We start from the raw sequence: 21293 nt of genomic DNA, 5'->3' as shown, positions 1-21293 counted from the left end.
TTTTGTTGTGAATACCGTGAGGTTCTAAGTCCCTGTGGAGTTTCGGTCTGAGCACATAAATCAAAATCAAATTTATTTATATAGCACATTTCATGTACAAACAATTCAAAGTGCTTTCCATAAAATAAAAGCATGCAGCAGGGAGTGGAAGAAGCATTAAAATACATAAAAGAATATGAAGAGAAACAAATAAAATAATTTAAATGAATTTAAAAACAAGCAACAGTCAAGATAACAGTCACATGTTGTTTCAGAGTAACGGGTCTGATTCTCAGAGATAATTGGTAACTGTGAGCCTCCAAGGAGAGGAAAGCGGGGAAACAGCGCCACTCTGCCGTTGCGCCCCACTCAGTGGTCGGAACGGGTACTGCAGCTCCGCTCGGAAACAGCGCCACTCTTCCGTTACGGTCCACTCAGTGGTCGGAACAGGTACTGCAACTCCACTGTGAACGCGCTCCCGTTATCCCGTTATTACAGCTCCTCTCCGGGTCGGGCCGTTACATTGCGCATGCGCAATGAGATGAATGGCCGCTGCACCTGACGGCCCACCAGGAAGTGTGGCGGACAAATCCTCCCTCGACCGTTAATCCCCGCTGTGTTACGGTAACCGGAGGAGGCTCCGACAGTGAAAATGCTCAGCGGGCCGGAGCGCTCAGTCTGACCGTCGGGACGCATCTCCGCTCCGGGGTTGCCCGTCTCCTCACCCCGCCTGTCAAGCGTCAGACCCCCGCTGCTGCTGAGCTGAGGCTCCGTGAGGCTCCGTGAGGCTCCGGGCGCGTCCACCCTGACTGCAATGGGATGCTGCGGTAGCTCGGAGGTAAGCCCGGCCCGGTTCGGCCCGGTCCGGTTCGGTACCGTCGTCCTCATGCGTCCTTCAGCAGATATCCGACGTGTGTTTATATTCTTTTTAACCGTGAAAGTGACGCGGCCCCGGGCAGCAGAGAGGCCGAGCCCGGATTAACACCCAGCAGCTCTCATTTAATCCAATTATCCGCTCTGACAACGGGGTTACCGGGCCCGGTTAGCCCGGTTCTGGGCCCGACACCAGCCGAGCCGAGCCGAGCCGGGCCGAGCCCCGGGTTCGGGTTACTGATGGACCCGGGCCGGGCCGCCGGGCCGGGACAGGTGTATCCCGGCCCGGCCCGGTTCGGTGCTGCAGGCCCGGCTGTGACCGTGTGTGTGTGTGTGTTTCAGAGGACAAAGAGAGAATGGAGACCGCTGGAGGACCGGAGCTGCACCGACCTGCCCTGGTTCCTGCTCTTCACCGTCTTCTGCGTCGGCATGGTAACCACCGAGCATCCCGCGCGCACTGCGATGCTGCGCGCACAACACACGCAGGAGTACTAACATAATACTGCCATGATACTACTATAATACTGCCAAAATACTGCCATAACACTGCCATAATACTACTATAATACTGCTATAATACTGCAGGAGTACTACTATAATACTGCCATAATACTGCCATAAAACTGCCATAATACTGCAGGAGTACTACTATAATACTGCCATAACACTGCCATAATACTACTATAATACTGCCATAAAACTGCCATAATACTGCAGGAGTACTACTATAATACTGCCATAAAACTGCCATAATACTGCAGGAGTACTACTATAATACTGCTATAATACTGCCATAATACTACTATAATACTGCCAAAATACTGCCATAATACTGCAGGAGTACTACTATAATACTGCCATAACACTGCCATAATACTACTATAATACTGCCAAAATACTGCCATAAAACTGCCATAATACTGCAGGAGTACTACTATAATACTGCCATAACACTGCCATAATACTACTATAATACTGCCAAAATACTGCCATAACACTGCCATAATACTGCAGGAGTACTACTATAATACTGCAGGAGTACTACTATAATACTGCAGGAGTACTACTATAATACTGCAGGAGTACTACTATAATACTGCCATGATACTACTGTAACACTGCCATAATACTACTATAATACTGCCATAACACTGCCATAATACTACTATAATACTGCCATAATACTACTATAATACTGCCAAAATACTGCCATAAAACTGCCATAATACTGCAGGAGTACTACTATAATACTGCCATAACACTGCCATAATACTACTATAATACTGCCAAAATACTGCCATAAAACTGCCATAATACTGCAGGAGTACTACTATAATACTGCTATAATACTGCCATAATACTACTATAATACTGCCAAAATACTGCCATAAAACTGCCATAATACTGCAGGAGTACTACTATAATACTGCTACAATACTGCCATGATACTGCTACAATACTGCCATAATTTTGCAGGAGTACTACCACAATATTGCCAAAATACTACTATAATACTGCCACAATACTGCCAAAATACTACTATAATACTGCCACAATACTACCAAAATACTGCAGGAGTACTACTATCATACTGCCATAGTACTGCCAAAATACTGCAAGAGTACTAGCATAATACTACAGGAGTACCACTATAATACTGCCATAATACTGCAGGAGTACTACCATAATACTGCCAAAATACTGCAGGAGTACTACCATAATACTACAGGAGTACCACTATAATACTGCCATAATACTGCCAAAATACTGCCATAATACTACTATAATACTGCCAAAATACTGCCAAAATACTGCCATAATACTACTATAATACTGCCAAAATACTGCCATAATACTACTATAATACTGCCATAATACTGCCAAAATACTGCCATAATACTACTATAATACTACCAAAATACTGCCATAATACTACTATAATACTGACAAAATACTTCCAAAATACTACTATAATACTGCCACAATACTACCATAATACTGCCATAATACTGCCAAAATACTGCCATAATACTACTATAACACTGCCAAAATACTGCCATAATACTACTATAATACTGACAAAATACTTCCAAAATACTACTATAATACTGCCACAATACTGCCATAACACTGCCAAAATACTACTATAATACTGCCATAATACTATCAAAATACTACTATAATACTGCCATAATACTACCATAATACTGCAGGAGTACTACTATAATACTGCCAAAAATACTGCCATAATACTGCAGGAGTACTACTATAATACTGCCATAATACTACTACAATACTGCTACAATACTGCCATGATACTGCCATAATACTGCTACAATACTGCCATAATACTGCCATGATACTGCCATAATACTGCTACAATACTGCCACAATACTGCCATGATACTGCCATAATACTGCTACAATACTGCCATAATACTGCCATGATACTGCCATAATACTGCCATGATACTGCTACAATACTGCCAAAATACTGCAGGAGTACTACTATCATACTGCCATAGTACTGCCAAAATACTGCCATAATACTGCAGGAGTACTAGCATAATACTACAGGAGTACCACTATAATAATGCCATAATACTGCAGGAGTACTACCATAATACTGCCATAGTACTGCCAAAATACTGCCATAATACCGCCATAATACTGCAGGAGTACTACTATAATACTACCATAATACTGCCAAAATACTGCAAGAGTACTAGCATAATACTACAGGAGTACCACTATAATACTGCCATAATACTGCAGGAGTACTACCATAATACTGCCATAGTACTGCCAAAATACCGCCATAATACTGCAGGAGTACTACCATACTACTGCCAAAATACTGCCATAATACTGCAGGAGTACTAGCATAATACTACAGGAGTACCACTATAATACTGCCATAATACTGCAGGAGTACTAGCATAATACTACAGGAGTACCACTATAATACTGCCATAATACTGCAGGAGTACTACCATAATACTGCCATAATACTTCAGGAGTACTACCATAATACTGCCATGATTCTGCCATAATACTGCAGGAGTACTACCATAATACTGCCATAATTCTACCATAATACTGCCATAATACTGCAGGAGTACTACCATAATACTGCCATGATACTGCAGGAGTACTACCATAATACTATCACAGTATATCCATGATACTGGAGGAGTACTAGCATAATACTACAGGAGTACTGCCACAATACTACAGGAGTACTACATCCCTAGTTTAGTAATACTACGTCCTTACCGCAGTAATACTACATCTATACCGCAGTAACACTACATCTTTACCGTGTAATACTACATCCTTAACGCAGTGATACTACATCTATACTGGATTAATACTACATCTATACCAGAGTAACATTACATCTTTACCGCAGTAATACTACATCCTTACCGCAGTAACACTACATCTTTACCGCAGTAATACTACATCCTTACCGCAGTAATACTACATCCTTACTGTAGTAATACTACATCTATACCGGAGTAATACTACAGGAGTACCGCAGTAACACTACATCCTTACCGCAGTAATACTACATCTATACCGGAGTAATACTACATCTATACCGCAGTAATACTACAGGAGTACCGCAGTAATACTACATCTATACCGGAGTAATACTACATCCTTACCGTGTAATACTACAGGAGTACCGCAGTAATACTACATCTATACCGGAGTAATACTACATCCTTACCGTGTAATACTACAGGAGTACCGCAGTAATACTACATCAGCAGTGGAACTTTATGCCATGCTGTCTAATAATGTTACCTAATGTTAGCGTGTATAAAGTGAAAAGAATCGGTCCGAGCACAGAACCCTGAGGAACTCCGTGACTTACTCTGGTGTGTGAGGAAGATTCTTCATTTACAAGAACAACCTGGAATCTATCAGATAAACTTAAACCAGCCTAACGTGGTTCCTGTTCCTGACTGTATCTGCTGAGGTTGTGACTCTCGTTGTGTTTACGTCCTGCAGGGCAGCATCTGCGGTTTCACCATCGTCACCGGCGGCGCCGCTCGCCTCGTCTTCGGATATGACAGCTACGGCAACACCTGTGGCCAACGCAACGAGCGGATCGAAGGCGTGCGGCTGAGCGGCCTCGACCACATCGACAGGAAGTGAGTGTGTGAATCTGTGGAGGATCTGTTAGGATCTATTAGAGTGTAACTGTGGCGGATCTGTTAGGATCTGTTGGAGTGTAACTGTGCCGGATCTGTTAGAGTGTAACTGTGGCGGATCTGTTAGGATCTATTAGAGTGTAACTGTGGCGGATCTGTTAGGATCTGTTGGAGTGTAACTGTGCCGGATCTGTTAGGATCTGTTGGAGTGTAACTGTGCCGGATCTGTTAGGATCTGTTGGAGTGTAACTGTGGCGGATCTGTTAGGATCTGTTGGAGTGTAACTGTGCCGGATCTGTTAGAGTGTAACTGTGGCGGATCTGTTAGGATCTGTTAGAGTGTAACTGTGGCGGATCTGTTAGGATCTGTTAGGATCTGTTAGAGTGTAACTGTGGCGGATCTGTTAGGATCTGTTAGAGTGTAACTGTGGCGGATCTGTTAGAGTGTAACTGTGGCGGATCTGTTAGGATCTGTTGGAGTGTAACTGTGCCGGATCTGTTAGAGTGTAACTGTGGCGGATCTGTTAGGATCTGTTAGAGTGTAACTGTGGAGGATCTGTTAGGATCTGTTAGAGTGTATCTGTGGCGGATCTGTTAGGATCTGTTAGAGTGTAACTGTGGAGGATCTGTTAGGATCTGTTGGAGTGTATCTGTGGCAGATCTGTTAGGATCTGTTGGAGTGTAACTGTGGCGGATCTGTTAGGATCTGTTAGAGTGTAACTGTGGAGGATCTGTTAGGATCTGTTAGAGTGTAACTGTGGAGGATCTGTTAGGATCTGTTAGGATCTGTTAGAGTGTATCTGTGGCGGATCTGTTAGGATCTGTTGGAGTGTATCTGTGGCGGATCTGTTAGAGTGTAACTGTGGCCCATCTGTTAGGATCTGTTAGAGTGTATCTGTGGCGGATCTGTTAGGATCTGTTAGGATCTGTTAGAGTGTATCTGTGGCGGATCTGTTAGAGTGTAACTGTGGCCCATCTGTTAGGATCTGTTGGAGTGTATCTGTGGCGGATCTGTTAGGATCTGTTAGGATCTGTTAGAGTGTATCTGTGGCGGATCTGTTAGAGTGTAACTGTGGCCCATCTGTTAGGATCTGTTAGAGTGTATCTGTGGCGGATCTGTTAGGATCTGTTAGGATCTGTTAGAGTGTATCTGTGGCGGATCTGTTAGGATCTGTTGGAGTGTAACTGTGGCGGATCTGTTAGGATCAGTTAGAGTGTAACTGTGGAGGATCTGTTAGAGTGTAACTGTGGCAGATCTGTTAGGATCTGTTAGAGTGTAACTGTGGCGGATCTGTTAGGATCTGTTGGAGTGTAACTGTGGCGGATTTGTTAGGATCTGTTAGAGTGTAACTGTGGAGGATCTGTTAGGATCTGTTGGAGTGTAACTGTGGCGGATCTGTTAGGATCTGTTAGAGTGTAACTGTGGCGGATTTGTTAGGATCTGTTGGAGTGTAACTGTGGAGGATCTGTTAGGATCTGTTAGAGTGTAACTGTGGCGGATTTGTTAGGATCTGTTAGAGTGTAACTGTGGAGGATTTGTTAGGATCTGTTGGAGTGTATCTGTGGCGGATCTGTTAGGATCTGTTAGAGTGTAACTGTGGAGGATCTGTTAGGATCTGTTGGAGTGTAACTGTGCCGGATCTGTTAGAGTGTAACTGTGGCAGATCTGTTAGGATCTGTTAGAGTGTAACTGTGGCGGATCTGTTAGGATCTGTTGGAGTGTAACTGTGGCGGATTTGTTAGGATCTGTTAGAGTGTAACTGTGGAGGATCTGTTAGGATCTGTTGGAGTGTAACTGTGGCGGATCTGTTAGGATCTGTTAGAGTGTAACTGTGGCGGATCTGTTAGGATCTGTTGGAGTGTAACTGTGGCGGATTTGTTAGGATCTGTTGGAGTGTAACTGTGGCGGATCTGTTAGGATCTGTTAGAGTGTATCTGTGGCGGATCTGTTAGGATCTGTTGGAGTGTAACTGTGGCGGATCTGTTAGGATCTGTTGGAGTGTAACTGTGCCGGATCTGTTAGGATCTGTTAGGATCTGTTAGAGTGTAACGTGGAGGATCTGTTAGGATCTGTTAGGATCTGTTAGAGTGTAACGTGGAGGATCTGTTAGGATCTGTTGGCATGTGACTGTGGCGGATCTGTTAGATGTAACCTTGGTGGTCTAAAGTGGTCTGAGGTGGTCTGAAGTGGTCTGAAGAGGTCTGAAGTGGTCTGAGGTGGTCCGAAGTGGTCTGAAGAGGTCTGAAGTGGTCTGAAGTGGTCTGAAGAGGTCTGAAGTGGTCTGAAGTGGTCTGAGGTGGTCTGAAGTGGTCTGAGGAGGTCTGAAGTGATCTAAGGTGGTCTGAAGAGGTCTGAAGTGATCTAAGGTGGTCTTAGGGCTGGGCGATATATCGATATTTAAGATATATCGATAGATTTTTAAATAAGATATGGAATTAGACCATATCGCATATATCGATATTGTTCAAATTTGCGCTGTAATACTTGCTTCAGGCAAGCCGTTGATCGGAGCTCTCTGCACTGCTTCCCTCGCTCAGGCTCCGCCCCTCCTCTCTCATGCACAGAGGGGGGAGGAACACTCTGGCACTCTTAAACAAACATGGAGAAGGCAACAACACCTGCGGAGCATACGGAGGAGAGCCCCTTGGTTGGTAAAAGAAAAAGCAGTGGCTCAATCATTTGGAGATGGTTCGGATACAAATTGTCAGACGAGCAACAAAACCAAGCTACATGTAGGGAGTGCCATAAGCACATTGCAGCCAGTGCTGGAAGCACTACGAATCTTTTTTTATCACTTAAAAACGTGGCACAAAGTGCAATATGAAGAGTGTGTGAAACTGCGCGCTGCAGCAGCCACAGGCAGCCGTCCCCAACCTGACAAAGCTCCAGCCCCAAAACAAAGCTCACTGCAAGCTTCATTTTCCCACTGTGGGCCGTATGAGAAGAAAAGCGACAAGTGTCCTTTCACATTGCCAAAGACATGGTCCCTGTTGCAACAGTGGAACAGGTCGGGTTCAAAGAGCTAATTAAAAAGCTGGACCCGAGATACGAGCTTCCCAGTCGCAACTATTTTGCACGAGAAGCACTGCCACAAATGTATAGTGAAGTCAGGCAGAACGTTGCGGACCGGCTCGCTAACGTCACCCATTTTGCGTTGACCAGCGATATGTGGTCAAGCAGAACCTGTGCGAACCTTATATGAGCGTGACAGTTCACTTCATGCAAGACTGGGAGATGAAAACAGCTTGGCAACTGGTTGAGACAGAGAAGCTATTAAGTTAACAAAAAGAAACAGGTAATCAAGCTGATGTTTAAAAACGTTTTTCTTAAACTGAGCTTTTTATTTTGTTATCTCTTTATATATAAATGCTGCCCTTAGAAAAAGATTTACCTATTTTATTTTATAGGCTAATTTTATTTAAGATATTTTTTTATTTAAATGTGCACCTTACGGAGCTTTGTTATACAGTGTTTATGTTTACATTTTATAGTGAGTTTTCAATAAAACTACTCGTATTTGGCTTTGACTTTGACTGAGCATTTCATATCACAGCTCTCACTTTGCGGAAAAAAATATCGGGATATATATCGTATATCGATATTCAACCTAAATATATCGGGATATGACTTTTGGTCCTTATCGCCCAGCCCTAGGTGGTCTGAAGAGGTCTGAAGTGATCTAAGGTGGTCTAAAGTGGTCTGAAGAGGTCTGAAGTGATCTAAGGTGGTCTAAAGTGGTCTGAAGAGGTCTGAAGTGATCTAAGGTGGTCTAAAGTGGTCTGAAGAGGTCTGAAGTGATCTAAGGTGGTCTAAAGTGGTCTGAAGAGGTCTGAAGTGGTCACAGGATCAGATTCCTGCAGCTGTGGGAGCGCCGCAGCGTTTGATGATGTAGGCGAGCGTTTGTGGCTCTTTGTTTGGTTTTTGCTGATCTGAGTCACACGTTTCTCCCACGTCCACATTCTGGCAGCTTTAATGCTCCTCGCTAACGTTTTTACTGCGTGTTCAGGACAGTTTGGTGACTGCTGTCACATGACATCAGCAAGACGTGAACCGGTTCTCTGGTGGTTACCTGGTGGTTACCTGGTGGTTACCTGGTGGTTATCTGGAGGTTACCTGGTGGTTCTCTGGTGGTTACCTGGTGGTTCTCTGGTGGTTACCTGGTGGTTACCTGGTGGTTACCTGGTGGTTCTCTGGTGGTTACCTGGTGGTTACCTGGTGGTTACCTGGTGGTTACCTGGTGGTTATCTGGAGGTTACCTGGTGGTTCTCTGGTGGTTACCTGGTGGTTACCTGGTGGTTATCTGGTGGTTACCTGGTGGTTACCTGGAGGTTACCTGGTGGTTACCTGGAGGTTACCTGGTGGTTCTCTGGTGGTTACCTGGTGGTTACCTGGTGGTTACTTGGTGGTTCTCTGGTGGTTACCTGGTGGTTACCTGGTGGTTACCTGGTGGTTCTCTGGTGGTTATCTGGTGGTTACCTGGTGGTTACCTGGTGGTTATCTGGTGGTTACCTGGTGGTTACCTGGTGGTTACTTGGTGGTTACTTGGTGGTTACCTGGTGGTTACCTGGTGGTTACTTGGTGGTTCTCTGGTGGTTACCTGGTGGTTATCTGGTGGTTACCTGGTGGTTATCTGGTGGTTCTCTGGTGGTTCTCTGGTGGTTATCTGGTGGTTATCTGTTGGTTACCTGGTGGTTACCTGGTGGTTACCTGGTGGTTCTCTGGTGGTTATCTGGTGGTTACCTGGTGGTTACCTGGTGGTTACCTGGTGGTTCTCTGGTGGTTACCTGGTGGTTACCTGGTGGTTCTCTGGTGGTTACCTGGTGGTTCTCTGGTGGTTATCTGGTGGTTACCTGGTGGTTATCTGGTGGTTACCTGGTGGTTATCTGGTGGTTCTCTGGTGGTTCTCTGGTGGTTACCTGGTGGTTACCTGGTGGTTCTCTGGTGGTTATCTGGTGGTTACCTGGTGGTTACCTGGTGGTTACTTGGTGGTTACTTGGTGGTTACCTGGTGGTTACCTGGTGGTTACTTGGTGGTTCTCTGGTGGTTACCTGGTGGTTATCTGGTGGTTACCTGGTGGTTATCTGGTGGTTCTCTGGTGGTTCTCTGGTGGTTATCTGTTGGTTACCTGGTGGTTACCTGGTGGTTACCTGGTGGTTACCTGGTGGTTATCTGGTGGTTATCTGTTGGTTACCTGGTGGTTATCTATTGGTTCTCTGGTGGGTACCTGGTGGTTACCTGGTGGTTACCTGTTGGTTACCTGGTGGTTATCTGTTGGTTATCTGGTGGTTCTCTGGTGGGTACCTGGTGATTCTCTGGTGGTTATCTGGTGGTTATCTGGAGGTTACCTGGTGGTTCTCTGGTGGTTCTCTGGTGGTTATCTGGTGGTTATCTGTTGGTTACCTGGTGATTCTCTGGTGGTTACCTGGTGATTCTCTGGTGGTTATCTGGAGGTTACCTGGTGGTTCTCTGGTGGTTACCTGGTGGTTATCTGGTGGTTACCTGGTGGTTCTCTGGTGGTTATCTAGTGGTTACCTGGTGGTTACCTGGTGGTTATCTGGAGGTTACCTGGTGGTTATCTGGTGGTTATCTGGTGGTTCTCTGGTGGTTCTCTGGTGGTTATCTGGTGGTTCTCTGGAGGTTACCTGGTGATTCTCTGGTGGTTACCTGGTGATTCTCTGGTGGTTACCTGGTGATTCTCTGTTGGTTATCTGGTGGTTATCTGGAGGTTACCTGGTGATTCTCTGGTGGTTCTCTGGTGGTTATCTGGAGGTTACCTGGTGATTCTCTGGTGGTTATCTGGTGGTTATCTGTTGGTTATCTGGTGGTTCTCTGGTGGTTACCTGGTGGTTATCTGGTGGTTACCTGGTGGTTCTCTGGTAGTTACTTGGTGGTTACCTGGTGGTTCTCTGGTGGTTCTCTGGTGGTTCTCTGGTGGTTACCTGGTGGTTACCTGGTGGTTCTCTGGTGGTTCTCTGGTGGTTACCTGGTGGTTACATGGTGGTTCTCTGGTGGTTCTCTGGTGGTTACCTGGTGGTTATCTGGTGGTTCTCTGGTGGTTATCTAGTGGTTACCTGGTGGTTACATGGTGGTTACCTGGTGGTTCTCTGGTGGTTCTCTGGTGGTTACCTGGTGGTTATCTGGTGGTTCTCTGGTGGTTATCTAGTGGTTACCTGGTGGTTACATGGTGGTTACCTGGTGGTTCTCTGGTGGTTCTCTGGTGGTTATCTGGTGATTACCTGGTGGTTCTCTGGTGGTTACCTGGTGGTTCTCTGGTGGTTACCTGGTGGTTATCTGGAGGTTACCTGGTGGTTATCTGGTGGTTACCTGGTGGTTCTCTGGTAGTTACTTGGTGGTTACCTGGTGGTTACCTGGTGGTTCTCTGGAGGTTACCTTGGTGTTCTCTGGTAGTTACTTGGTGGTTACCTGGTGGTTACCTGGTGGTTATCTGGAGGTTACCTGGTGGTTCTCTGGTAGTTACTTGGTGGTTACCTGGTGGTTATCTGGAGGTTACCTGGTGGTTATCTGGTAGTTACTTGGTGGTTACCTGGTGGTTATCTGGTGGTTACCTGGTGGTTCTCTGGAGGTTACCTTGGTGTTCTCTGGTAGTTACTTGGTGGTTACCTGGTGGTTACCTGGTGGTTCTCTGGTAGTTACTTGGTGGTTACCTGGTGGTTATCTGGAGGTTACCTGGTGGTTCTCTGGTGGTTATCTGGTTGTTTTCCTGGTGGTCAGTGTCAGCTGACTGTCCAGCAGATTACTTTAGAAACTGATGACTAAGTGTCTGTTCAGCTTAGATGATTATCGGCTTCATGAGTTTCAGGATTATAAACGAGTGAATGGACAAACTACAAGTCAGCTGTGTTTCTAAATGAGCACGGCTAACTTTTTCAGCATGGTGGATTAATAAATCCAACAATTTACATTTTAAACTTTCATATTTGTTTTCTGATTGATAAAAGAACGTACCAGCTTACACCAGCAGGTGGCAGAGTCGCACCAGTTAGTGGGATTAAACCTTTAATGGGAGATACAGAAACTTTTCATGGTCCGAAGTAAATTTAATTCTACAGTCAAATATTTTCTGTAGAAATTCTTTATTCATATACACTAAAGTATGAACTGAAAGAGAAAAACTAAATCAGGAACAAATGAGTATCAGCTGTGAATATCTGACAAAAACTGAGAATAAATCAGAATAAATCCTGATTCAGACCCAGAATAAATCCTGGTGGGGCCCAGGGGGCCAGACCCAGCGAGTTCCTCAGCTCTGTGTTTGTGCCCCTGCAGGTTCGTCTTCTTCCTGGATCCCTGCAACATCGACATCGTTCAGAGGAAAATCAAGTCCATGGCGCTGTGCGTGTCCCTGTGTCCCACCGAGGAGCTGAAGACCTACCAGGACCTGAAGAGGTTCGCCATGGTCAACGGTGAGCAGGGACTGATGGGAAGTGTAGTCAGCAGGGCCTCACATGACTGCACACACACCTGAGCAGTTTCAGAGCAGGGGCTGATGGGAAGTGTAGTCAGCAGGGCCTCACATGACTGCACACACACCTGAGCAGTTTCAGAGCAGGGGCTGATGGGAAGTGTAGTCAGCAGGGCCTCACATGACTGCACACACACCTGAGCAGTTTCAGAGCAGGGGCTGATGGGAAGTGTAGTCAGCAGGGCCTCACATGACTGCACACACACCTGAGCAGTTTCAGGGCAGGGGCTGATGGGAAGTGTAGTCAGCAGGGCCTCACAGAGACAGAGGTGCAGACTGTCTGTTGGTGTCAGAGGAAGCAGTGATGTCAGCAGTGATGTCAGCAGCTGGCTCAGCGCTCGCCATCACATCACGGTGATGATGCAGCGTCTGCAGGCGGGACCCGCCGGCCGCTAACAGCCCCGAGCACAGAGTAACACACTCAGGGTAACAAAGGCAGCATTAAGGCCGGTGCCACTCTGCCCCGTGCGTCTAACATGTCTGCTGCCCGACTCTGAGCCTCCTCTGTCCCTGGAGACAGAAACGCTGGGTCAGGTGACCTCGCCGCTCCTCAGAAATGTGTCGAAGCGTGACACTGGGGCTGTGTTCGAAACCGCCTACTACATACTACATACTACATACTTCATACTTCATACTACATACTGCATACTACATACTGCATACTACATACTACATACTTCATACTTCATACTACATACTTCATACTGCATACTTCATACTGCATAATACATATAACATACTTCATACTACATACTTCATACTGCGTAATACATACTACATACTTCATACTACATACTATATACTTCATACTACATACTTCATACTACATACTATATACTTCATACTACATACTTCATACTACATACTTCATACTACATACTATATACTTCATACTACATACTTCATACTGCATACTATATACTTCATACTACATACTTCATACTGCATAATACATACTACATACTGCATACTACATACTGCATACTTCATACTACATACTTCATACTACATACTACATACGTCATACTTAATACTTCATACTACATACTTCATACTGCATAATACATATAACATACTTCATACTACATAATACATACTACATACTATATACTTCATACTACATACTTCATACTGCATAATACATACTACATACTACATACTACATACTTCATACTGCGTAATACATACTACATACTTCATACTACATAATACATACTACATACTATATCCTTCATACTACATACTTCATACTGCATAATACATACTACATACTACATACTTCATACTACATACTACATACTACATACTTCATACTGCATACTTCATACTGCATAATACATACTACATACTGCATACTACATACTTCATACTACATGCTGCATACTTCATACTACATACTTCATACTGCATACTACATAATACATACTACATACTTCATACTACATACATCATACTGAATACTACATAATACATACTTCATACTGCATACTACATAATACATACTGCATACTTCATACTGCATACTGCATACTACATACTTCATACTGCATACTTCATACTGCATAATACATACTGCATACTTCATACTGCATAATACATACTACATACTACATACTTCATACTGCATACTTCATACTGCATAATACATACTACATACTGCATACTACATAATACATACTGCATACTACATACTACATACTTCATACTTCATACTACATACTTCATACTGCATACTTCATACTGCATAATACATATAACATACTTCATACTACATACTTCATACTGCATAATACATACTGCATACTTCATACTACATACTTCATACTACATACTTCATACTACATACTATATACTTCATACTACATACTTCATACTGCATACTATATACTTCATACTACATACTGCATACTACATACTACATACTGCATAATACATACTACATACTGCATACTACATAATACATACTGCATACTACATACTACATACTTCATACTTCATACTACATACTTCATACTGCATACTTCATACTGCATAATACATATAACATACTTCATACTACATACTTCATACTGCGTAATACATACTACATACTTCATACTACATACTTCATACTACATACTATATACTTCATACTACATACTTCATACTGCATACTATATACTTCATACTACATACTTCATACTGCATAATACATACTACATACTGCATACTACATACTACATACTGCATACTTCATACTACATACTTCATACTACATACTACATACGTCATACTTAATACTTCATACTACATACTTCATACTGCATAATACATATAACATACTTCATACTACATAATACATACTACATACTATATACTTCATACTACATACTTCATACTGCATAATACATACTACATACTACATACTACATACTTCATACTGCGTAATACATACTACATACTTCATACTACATAATACATACTACATACTATATACTTCATACTACATACTTCATACTGCATAATACATACTACATACTACATACTTCATACTACATACTTCATACTACATACTACATACTTCATACTGCATACTTCATACTGCATAATACATACTACATACTGCATACTACATACTTCATACTACATGCTGCATACTTCATACTACATACTTCATACTGCATACTACATAATACATACTACATACTTCATACTACATACATCATACTGAATACTACATAATACATACTTCATACTGCATACTACATAATACATACTGCATACTTCATACTGCATACTGCATACTACATACTTCATACTGCATAATACATACTGCATACTTCATACTGCATAATACATACTACATACTACATACTACATACTTCATACTGCATACTTCATACTGCATAATACATACTACATACTGCATACTACATAATACATACTACATACTTCATACTGCATACTTCATACTGCATACTTCATACTGCATACTACATACTATATACTTCATACTGCATAATACATACTACATACTTCATACTGCATACTACATACTGCATACTACATAATACATAATACATACTGCATACTTCATACTGCATACTACATACTACATACTTCATACTGCATACTTCATACTGCATAATACATACTACATACTGCATACTACATAATACATACTACATACTTCATACTGCATACTTCATACTACATACTTCATACTGCATACTTCATACTGCATACTACATACTATATACTTCATACTGCATAATACATACTACATACTTCATACTGCATACTACATACTTCATACTACATACTTCATACTACATACTTCATACTGCATACTACATACTGCATACTTCATACTACATACTTCATACTGCATAATACATACTACATACTTCATACTACATACTTCATACTACATACTGCATACTTCATACTGCATAATACATACTACATACTTCATACTACATACTGCATACTACATACTACATACTGCATAATACAAACTACATACTTCATACTGCATACTGCATACTTCATACTACATAATACATACTACATACTGCATAATACATACTTCATACTGCATAATACATACTACATACTTCATACTACATAATACATACTACATACTTCATACTACATACTTCATACTACATAATACATACTGCATACTGCATAATACATACTGCATAATACAAACTACATACTTCATACTGCATACTGCATACTTCATACTACATAATACATACTACATACTACATACTGCATACTACATACTACATACTTCATACTGCATAATACAAACTACATACTTCATACTGCATACTGCATACTTCATACTACATAATACATACTACATACTGCATAATACATACTACATACTACATAATACATACTACATACTGCATACTGCATACTTCATACTACATAATACATACTACATACTACATACTACATACTTCATACTGCATAATACAAACTACATACTTCATACTGCATACTACATACTACATACTACATACTGCATACTACATACTACATACTTCATACTACATAATACATACTACATACTACATACTGCATACTACATACTACATACTTCATACTACATAATACAAACTACATACTTTATACTGCATACTGCATACTTCATACTACATAATACATACTACATACTGCATAATACATACTTCATACTACATAATACATACTACATACTACATACTGCATACTACATACTACATACTTCATACTGCATAATACAAACTACATACTTCATACTGCATACTTCATACTACATAATACATACTACATACTACATACTGCATAATACATACTACATACTACATAATACATACTACATACTACATAATACATACTACATACTACATAATACATACTTCATACTGCATAATACATACTACATACTACATACTGCATAATACATACTACATACTTCATACTGCATACTTCATACTACATAATACATACTACATACTACATACTGCATAATACATACTGCATAATACATACTACATACTGCATAATACATACTACATACTTCATACTGCATAATACATACTACATAATACATACTACATACTGCATAATACATACTACATACTTCATACTGCATAATACATACTACATACTTCATACTACATAATACATACTACATACTGCATAATACATACTACATACTTCATACTGCATAATACATACTACATACTTCATACTACATAATACATACTACATACTTCATACTGCATACTTCATACTACATAATACATACTTCATACTACATACTGCATACTGCATACTGCATACTTCATACTACATAATACATACTACATACTGCATAATACATACTACATACTTCATACTACATAATACATACTACATACTTCATACTGCATAATACATAATACATACTTCATACTACATACTGCATACTGCATACTGCATACTTCATACTACATAATACATACTTCATACTACATACTGCATACTGCATACTGCATACTTCATACTACATAATACATACTACATACTTCATACTGCATAATACAAACTACATACTTCATACTACATACTACATAATACATACTACATACTGCATAATACATACTACATACTTCATACTACATAATACATACTACATACTTCATACTGCATAATACATACTACATACTTCATACTGCATAATACATAATACATACTTCATACTACATACTGCATACTGCATACTGCATACTTCATACTACATAATACATACTTCATACTACATACTGCATACTGCATACTGCATACTTCATACTACATAATACATACTACATACTACATACTGCATAATACATACTACATAATACATACTACATACTGCATAATACATACTACATACTTCATACTACATAATACATACTACATACTTCATACTACATACTTCATACTACATAATACATACTGCATACTTCATACTGCATAATACATACTACATACTTCATACTGCATAATACATACTTCATACTACATACTTCATACTACATAATACATACTACATACTTCATACTGCATACTTCATACTGCATAATACATACTACATACTACATACTTCATACTGCATACTTCATACTTCATACTGCATACTTCATAATACATACTACATACTGCATACTTCATACTGCATAATACATACTACATAATACATACTACATACTACATAATACATACTACATACTACATAATACATACTACATACTACATAATACATACTACATACTACATACTACATAATACATACTACATACTTCATACTGCATAATACATACTACATACTACATACTGCATAATACATACTACATACTTCATACTGCATACTTCATACTACATAATACATACTACATACTGCATAATACATACTACATACTACATAATACATACTACATACTACATACTGCATAATACATACTACATACTTCATACTGCATAATACATACTACATAATACATACTACATACTACATACTGCATAATACATACTACATACTTCATACTGCATAATACATACTACATACTTCATACTACATAATACATACTACATACTGCATAATACATACTACATACTTCATACTGCATAATACATACTACATACTTCATACTGCATACTTCATACTACATAATACATACTTCATACTACATACTGCATACTGCATACTTCATACTACATAATACATACTGCATACTGCATAATACATACTGCATAATACAAACTACATACTTCATACTGCATACTGCATACTTCATACTACATAATACATACTACATACTACATACTGCATACTACATACTACATACTTCATACTGCATAATACAAACTACATACTTCATACTGCATACTGCATACTTCATACTACATAATACATACTACATACTGCATAATACATACTACATACTACATACTACATAATACATACTACATACTGCATACTGCATACTTCATACTACATAATACATACTGCATACTACATACTACATACTACATACTTCATACTGCATAATACAAACTACATACTTCATACTGCATACTACATACTACATACTACATACTGCATACTACATACTACATACTACATAATACATACTGCATACTACATACTACATACTTCATACTACATAATACAAACTACATACTTCATACTGCATACTTCATACTACATAATACATACTACATACTGCATAATACATACTTCATACTACATAATACATACTACATACTACATACTACATACTTCATACTGCATAATACAAACTACATACTTCATACTGCATACTGCATACTTCATACTACATAATACATACTACATACTACATACTGCATAATACATACTACATACTACATACTACATAATACATACTACATACTACATAATACATAATACATAATACATACTACATAATACATAATACATACTACATACTTCATACTGCATAATACATACTACATACTACATACTACATACTGCATAATACATACTACATACTTCATACTGCATACTTCATACTACATAATACATACTACATACTACATACTGCATAATACATACTACATAATACATACTACATACTACATACTGCATACTACATACTACATACTGCATAATACATACTACATACTTCATACTGCATAATACATACTACATAATACATACTACATACTGCATAATACATACTACATACTTCATACTGCATAATACATACTACATACTTCATACTACATAATACATACTACATACTGCATAATACATAATACATACTACATACTGCATAATACATACTACATACTTCATACTGCATAATACATACTACATACTTCATACTACATAATACATACTACATACTTCATACTGCATACTTCATACTACATAATACATACTTCATACTACATACTGCATACTGCATACTTCATACTACATAATACATACTACATACTGCATAATACATACTACATACTTCATACTACATAATACATACTACATACTTCATACTGCATAATACATAATACATACTTCATACTACATACTGCATACTGCATACTGCATACTTCATACTACATAATACATACTTCATACTACATACTGCATACTGCATACTTCATACTACATAATACATACTACATACTTCATACTGCATAATACATACTTCATACTACATAATACATACTACATACTTCATACTGCATAATACATACTACATACTTCATACTGCATAATACATAATACATACTTCATACTACATACTGCATACTGCATACTGCATACTTCATACTACATAATACATACTTCATACTACATACTGCATACTGCATACTGCATACTTCATACTACATAATACATACTACATTATACATACTACATAATACATACTACATACTGCATAATACATACTACATACTTCATACTACATAATACATACTACATACTTCATACTACATACTTCATACTACATAATACATACTGCATACTTCATACTGCATAATACATACTACATACTTCATACTACATACTGCATACTGCATACTGCATACTTCATACTACATAATACATACTTCATACTACATACTGCATACTGCATACTGCATACTTCATACTACATAATACATACTACATACTACATACTACATACTGCATACTACATACTACATACTACATAATACATACTGCATACTACATACTACATACTTCATACTACATAATACAAACTACATACTTCATACTGCATACTTCATACTACATAATACATACTACATACTGCATAATACATACTTCATACTACATAATACATACTACATACTACATACTACATACTTCATACTGCATAATACAAACTACATACTTCATACTGCATACTGCATACTTCATACTACATAATACATACTACATACTACATACTGCATAATACATACTACATACTACATACTACATAATACATACTACATACTACATAATACATAATACATACTACATAATACATAATACATACTACATACTTCATACTGCATAATACATACTACATACTACATACTACATACTGCATAATACATACTACATACTTCATACTGCATACTTCATACTACATAATACATACTACATACTACATACTGCATAATACATACTACATAATACATACTACATACTACATACTGCATACTACATACTACATACTGCATAATACATACTACATACTTCATACTGCATAATACATACTACATAATACATACTACATACTGCATAATACATACTACAT

At 39.4% G+C, this 21293-nt stretch overlaps 1 protein-coding gene across 5 annotated transcripts in view; it reads left to right on the top strand.

The window, feature by feature from the left end:
• Nucleotides 1-21293, top strand: part of slc44a1b (solute carrier family 44 member 1b) — a 51992-nt gene that overhangs the window by 13578 nt on the left and 17121 nt on the right. For 3 of the 5 annotated variants that reach the window (XM_075482034.1, XM_075482035.1, XM_075482032.1), the window contains exons 2-4: nt 1195-1284; nt 4873-5015; nt 12303-12439. In XM_075482034.1, the coding sequence (XP_075338149.1) occupies nt 1195-1284; nt 4873-5015; nt 12303-12439 (370 nt within the window). Of the gene's footprint in view, nt 1-500; nt 893-1194; nt 1285-4872; nt 5016-12302; nt 12440-21293 lie in introns of those variants that run through there. The other 2 variants (XM_075482036.1, XM_075482033.1) reach the window with 2 other exon arrangements.

Source organism: Odontesthes bonariensis, chromosome 13 (genome assembly GCF_027942865.1).
Source record: "Odontesthes bonariensis isolate fOdoBon6 chromosome 13, fOdoBon6.hap1, whole genome shotgun sequence".
Lineage (NCBI taxonomy): Eukaryota > Metazoa > Chordata > Actinopteri > Atheriniformes > Atherinopsidae > Odontesthes > Odontesthes bonariensis.
The sequence above is the reverse complement of the archived record's forward strand: the minus strand, read 5'-3'. Positions and strand labels throughout refer to the sequence as shown.